The sequence below is a fragment of the Microtus ochrogaster genome, chromosome 4 (genome assembly GCF_000317375.1).
Source record: "Microtus ochrogaster isolate Prairie Vole_2 chromosome 4, MicOch1.0, whole genome shotgun sequence".
Classification (NCBI taxonomy): domain Eukaryota; kingdom Metazoa; phylum Chordata; class Mammalia; order Rodentia; family Cricetidae; genus Microtus; species Microtus ochrogaster.
In genome coordinates, this window is record NC_022011.1 from 32582815 (window position 1) to 32589397 (window position 6583).

The 6583-nt window shown below is 50.4% G+C and overlaps 1 protein-coding gene across 1 annotated transcript in view; it reads right to left on the reverse strand.

Moving 5' to 3' along the window:
• Positions 1-377: 377 nt before the first annotated feature.
• Fam89a (family with sequence similarity 89 member A) overlaps positions 378-6583 on the reverse strand; it is a 15162-nt gene continuing 8956 nt past the window's right edge. Inside the window, exon 2 of the mRNA XM_005345880.2 lies at positions 378-2269. Within this exon, the coding sequence (XP_005345937.1) occupies positions 2009-2269 (261 nt within the window). The 3' untranslated portion in view covers positions 378-2008. The remainder of the gene's footprint in view (positions 2270-6583) is intronic.

Sequence of the window (6583 nt, forward strand, 5' to 3'; positions counted from 1 at the left end):
TTCACTTTGACTATTGCCAGCAGAGACGCTGTGCAGGGACACTTGCCTTCCTCTAATAGTCCCTCAGCATAGACAGGCTAATGCGTGGGTTGTTGTGTAACTAAATGCAGCTTGTCTTGGTTGACTTTCTGTTGCTATGATAAAACCCTGACCAAAAACATCTTGGGAGAGGAAAGGGTTTATTTCTTCTTATACTTACTAGTTCATCATCAGGGCAAGCACAAGACTGTAGAAGAAGGCCGCTTACTGGCTTGACCCCTCTGACTTAATCAACTACCTTCCTATTCAGGCCCACCTGCCCAGGGTAGCACCGCTCACAGTAGGCTGGGCCCTCCCACGCCAATCATCAATCAGGAAACATTCCAGATAATGCCTACAGGCCAGTCTGATGGAGAAAATTCCCTGATTGACAGTCCCTCTTCCCAGATGACTCAAGCTTGTGTTGACAAAGTAACCAGTACACGGTCCTCCAAGCACAACAGCCACTGTCATCTTGATGGGAACAGCTGTCACATCTGGTCTCCTGGTCTGGTCTTGAAGGTGAGAGGGTACAGTATGAGAGTTAGCTGCTGGGAGGGCGTGGGGAAAGAGGACCGTCCTCTGCACAGCTACGGGAAGCTCACCGACCATCCTGGAGAGGGACTTTGTGATGATGTAGCTGTCTGGGGATTACGCAGGCCAGTGAGTAACATCAACAAGCTTGTCGGTTTGCCAAGGTGGACTTTTGTGTAATCCTTTGCTTTGTTGCTGGTGCCCTCTTAACTCACTTGTTAAATTGCACTTCCCTTGCTGGACTCCAGAGGGCACTGGTGAGCAGACTTCTCACCAAAAGAGGAGGAAGGAACCTGGTGTGCTCTGATAAACCAGGTGAAATCTTGTTGTAAATGTGGTCCGGTACCAATGAAACAACTGTCCAAGCTTAACAGAAATAATTCTACCTCCTAAAATTCACTTAATGGCCAAAAAAGTCTTCACTTTCTTTCAATATGTGTTGTATTGCACTCACATGCAGGTTGTGAGCTCAGAGTATGATTTTTGTTTTGTTTGAGAAAGGGTAGACCAAAGTGGCCCTGAACTCTCTGTGATCCTCCTGCCTCCACCTCAGTCCTGGGGTTACAGGCACATACCACCATGCCCAGCTGACATGATACTAAGGTCAAATCCCAGGCCTCATACATGCTAGGGGCTCACCGGACTCACTGAGCCACATCCCCAGACACCCGAACAAAACGACACACGGCAAGAGACACTTGCGCACTCTATCCATGTTTAACCGACAGTGTAACGCTCTCGTGAAAGAGTTTTAATAAATAGATTAAGGCTTGGAAGGACTGCTTTACAGCACGGCAGTCTACAGTCCGTAGCTGTCACCCATCACTCATGGTGTCCCAGGTTTTCTCTCTCCATTCAGGGTGTATTCGTTCAAGTTTTCCCCTTTACCTTTGCCGGATGTCAGTTTTGGAAGTTGCAGAAAAGTGGCTGACCAGAGTGGCAGAATATTTCCTCCTTCCAGAAAGTTCTCACAATTCAGTGATGCAACTTTCAAAGAAATCTGAGCAAAGAAGCTAACAGCTCAGTGACAGCAAGAAAAGATGAAGACCACCTTGGGGACTCTGGGCGGGGAAACGGTTTCCACATCTCACACACCAGCGCAGCATTCTTAAAGAGGGTACAACACACCTGCCACCTACAAAGAAGCTGGCTGAGAGCAAGCTCCCCCAGAAGGCCCATGAAGGCTTTCCACATGGAACCCTTCTGTCACAGCCTCCGGCAGGTGCCACTCAGAATGCCAGGGATATGCTAACAGGCCTCTAGGTCACCAGGGAGACCCTGCAGCCAACTGAGCAGGCTGTCCCACTTGTCAACAAACTCCTTATTCACAAGTTAGACTGGAGGCACCGGTCCCCAGGTGCCCATGAACCATCCACCATGGAGAGATTAACATGCTTTCTTGCAAGAAGAGAAACAGATGCTGCCAGTCTGTCTGTGTTGATGAACTCCAGGGGTGCTAGAGAGACTCCAGAATCCAGTCGCTGCTGGAGAGGTGGCTCACAGGCAGTGTCAAGTCCCGGGGAGGGCCTTGGCCCTGGCCTTCTCGGAGCGAGCCCTGCTCCTGGAAGTCCTCATCGTCATCGAAGAAGCCGTTCTCCAGAGCATAGGTGCAGTCCAGGCTGGAGGCTGCCTGGCACGCTCCCTTGTACTCCTGAATGGACTCATAGAGGCTGTACAGTTGACAGAGCAAGGACATGTCCAGCTGTCGCAGGCCAACCTTGACGGAAAGGAGAGGAGGCAAAAACCAAGTCAGTGCTGAGATTTAATTGTAGTTGAACAGCCAAGTAGAAATCTTTCTAGGCTAGCCATTCCTTTCCTCAGAAAGGCTAAAGGCAGCCCCAGTGGGATGCCGCAGAGCTCCAGTCCAGGCAGACACTGGCCTTGCCATACCTCGGACCTGAGTGAGGGAGTCCATACCTGGCGGCAGTGAGCCCAGCCTGAATTTGCTCGGGCTACAGACACACCCAGCGGAGCAACAGCAGTGCATGTTCTGGGCACCTCCGCTGGCTCATTGTACACACCAAGTCCCAGAGACATTACTGCTCCCCACAGCCACACTCAGAGAAGACCCACACATGACTTCCTGGCAACCCTGGCCAGACCCCACTTTGTTGTTCTCAGGCAATGGATTCCCCCTGGCCAGGGACAAGATCTCACTGGTCAGTGTGACATGCTGCCCCTATAGCAATCTCCTCTGCCTCAGGGTTTTCCAGGCCTGGCGAGTTCAGATGCTCTTTTTCTAGACAGGGCTAGTGTGATCCCTTCCCCACGACGATGAACTATGAAAAACCTGAAGATACAGCTTTATATCAGCCTTCTGGAAACTTCACAGAAATAAGTGGCAGGGGACAAGGAATGTATGGGAACGTCATGTATTTGTTGTCCATCTTCGCCTTCCTCTCCCCCTACTGCCTGCCCTGTGACAAGAAGCAGCCAGGTCTGGAAAGGCATGGGTCCCATCGATCCTAAGCCCAGGAAAAGGATGATGGTTAGGACTGCAGGGGAACCTGCACACCTGAACCTTTAACAGGCCAAGAATGGTGCTGGGAGCCAGCCACCTGTGTCAGACGAGATGAACGCTACCATCAAACTGGCCCAGGGAAAAAGAAAGTCCTGTAGGACCAGACTTGGGGTGCTAACCTCAGGCTTGAGGAGGGCAGCTCACCAATGCTCTCTCTGGGAATTCAAACAAACGTAACCTTGTGACACAAAGTCACGACCTCTCAGGTGTCCATCCTGCAGAGCCCTCCACACTAGGTGTGACCATCCCTCATGCAAACAGACCCGATGTCACTTTCAACCCCGCTTTAGGTATCTGAAGGCAGACCACAACCTGTGGCCCAAAAAGAGCAGTCAGTTTAGGTGTGATAGAGCATGGCTGACATCCCAGCACTTGGGAAGCTGAGGCAGGAGGATCATGAGTTTGAGGCCAGCCTGAGCTATATAGTGATAGCACCAGAAGACAAAACAGCCTAGCCTGTTGGCTGTTTTCATTGGGATGGTCTAGCCAAAACCTTCCTCCGCATGGCTCCATGTAGGGTTAAGCCAGCCCCCTTTAGGGGGCGGGTTTTGCCTCAGGCGATTGTGGACTGTTAAATCAAGAGTGTGGAGGCTGCGCGCTCCCTTTTTTCTTTCCTACCTCCTGGGCTACGCGGGAACCTAGGTTCTGTAAGTTTTATTTAATCATTAAATTTGTATATATTCTTTAATATTTGCCTGCATTTATTCACGCCGGTACAGCTCCAACGTTCCACGATTCTATCACAGATATTAATACAACCTCCACGGCTCAACTGGAGTTCTGACTAAGTACTCAGATATGTCTGTCTGCTCCCAGATTTAACTCTGATAAAGCCACACCTGCTAAACCCAAACCTGTGTTTGCTTAAAATATCTAAGAGGCTCATCTGACACGTCTCCTACCCAGCCACTCTTCACATCACGTCAAAGACACTAGAATCCGCTTTTCATGTCAAGAACAGACCACAGAAAGACCCAATGAGCTCTGAGCAAAGGGTAATGTTCACTTTCTGGGGTCCCATGGGTCAGCCCATGGTGAGAGAAAAGCCTCAGCACCATGAGGCTTTCAAACTCTGTTGGATGACAAGGTCATGACCCCATGACACCAAGACTCATGATGCCAGGTTTTCCAAGCGAAATCTTCCTGGATTCCCACAGACATGCCCTGTGCCAGGTGGTGAGTGGAGACTCTGAACAGAGCTGCCTGCACTGACACACAGGGATGATTCACAGAGCTGCCCTGTCACTGGGTGTGACAGTGGCCTAGAAACAACTGACCCACCTGGAGACCCAGCATGGTCCTGACACACCTGTTACACAGCCGAACATGTGCCCAGTGCACAGGCAGATTACACCTCGACATGGAGGTAGATGATCACACCTGCTCAGCCCCTCGTGGCAGCTGCTCCAGGCACAAGGCCCACCTCCTCCACTAGGCAGCATTTCCCTTACGAGGTGAGAGGCACTGACATTCTAGCCACGGCAGGTGCTCTTCAGCATAGGCGGTTCTAGCTGAATGAACACAAAGACCTGTCCTGGTGTAGGGTCACGTTAGAGTGGGAACCGTCCCTACAACCCTCAGGTGGCCCAGAGGCCCTGGCTGGACAGGCAGTACTGTGTGCTCACAGCACACCTGCATGGCTCCTGCCACGTCGTCAGCTAGAGAGGAGCACAATGGGCTAGCCTGGGCTCCTCCAGCAGCTCTTCGCTTAGGGGTCTGCATAGGGACAGGGAGGCGAGCATGCCCCAGGACTGAACTACAGGACATAATGAAGTCACCCATGTGCAAGAGTAGCTTGCCCTTCTGGAACCAAAGTGTTAAGGAATTGTCCCCGTCCTTACCCATAAGCAAGCCCCAAACACCTGTCACCTGCCATCTCTTGCCACACTTGCTTGTCCCTGAAGGACAACACTGCAGGACTTAGAAATGACAGCCTTCTTCTGGAGACATCTTGAAAACTTTAGGCTCATTTAAACAAACCATAGTCACCTCAGCCCCTGTGATCTCCCATCCTTTATTGTGACTTACAAGACACCATACGGGCCAGCTCAGTCACTGCAAGCAGCTTATCCTTTCCTCCTCTGCCCAGGCTGCCTTCCTCTCTGCCAGGCTCTCTCCTCACCCTCTGGCTGCCAGGTGGGCCCAGCACATCCTTCCTACCAGAACCTGCTTTCTTTCTCTGGGCAGCAGCTCCCAGCCTGTGCTGTGTAACCCTCCGGGGGGTTGCATATCAGACAATGACAGTTATGAAGCGGCAAAAAAAAAAAAAAAAAAAAAAATTTATGGTTGGAGATCACCATGACAAGAGGAACTGTATTAAAGGGTCATAGGATTAGGAAGTGGTTCTCATCATTGCCCTAGGGGAACTTAACAACAGGCTCAGTAGCAGAAAGTCTCAGACAGGGTGGTGGCTCCCTGCTGAGTTGAGGGTCACTAAAGTCCCAGAAACTCCTTGGGCCTGTGGTAGGGGAGGGGCTTAGAGTCCAGGAAGTTTTTCTATGCTTGACTGGTTCCCTTGGCGCCCAGGCTGACCTCAACCCACTTTACAACAGGAGATGACCTTGAACTCCTGACTTTCTTGTTTCTGCCTCCCAAGTGCTGGGACGACAGGGACTCACCACCACCCTCTGCTCAGAGGAGCCCTACAGAGGAAAGTTGGGGCCTGGGAGATGGCTCAGTCTGTAAAGTGCTTGCTAAGCAAACACGACCTCAGTCTGGATCCCCAACCACACTTAGAAAAGCGACACAAAACCAGGCACGATGGTCAGCTGGCTTCTTTCTGAGCTAGCAGTATCCCCCTAGCATCTGGCTCCAGACACTGCACTATATTGGTAAAATGGAACTTAATTAAAAACAGCACACACCTTTGATCCTAGCACTAAGGAGGCAGAGGCACAAGGAACTCTATGAGTCCAAGGCCAGCACGGTCTACAGAGTGAGTTCCAACAGGAGATACATGAGACCCTGTCTCAAAAAAATATTAGACTTTTTAGGAATAAGTCCCTTATCTTAATAAGTTTATCTCGTTATGCCAGTGGGACCCCAACCTCCACCCAATGGTGTTGCAAGAACAGTCTTCCTGACCTCCACAGTATAAATTATTTTTCATTCAAGGTTCAAAATCAGACAAAAAAAAAAAAAAAACAAGAAGAGTCAAAGCAAAACAAATACCCAGGGAAATGTTCTTATTCCCAGACAGGAGGAGGAGAAAAGCAATGAGGGGGTGGGTGCTGGGGGAGTCCTAGCCTGTGCGCATCACACAAACCTCTAGGAGATGACGCCCACTGTCCCTGGTCAGGTTTAAAAATTATTGAGTGCTGGGTGGTGGTGGTGCTCACCTTTAATCCCAGCACTCAGGAGGCAGAGGTAAGCCAGTCTCTGTGAGTTTGAGGTCAGCCTTGTCTACAGAGTGAGTTCCAGGACAGCCAGAGCTATTACACAGAGAAACCCTACCTCTTAAAAAAAAAAAGAAAAAGAAAGAAAAGAAGGAAGGAAGGAAGGAAGGAAGGA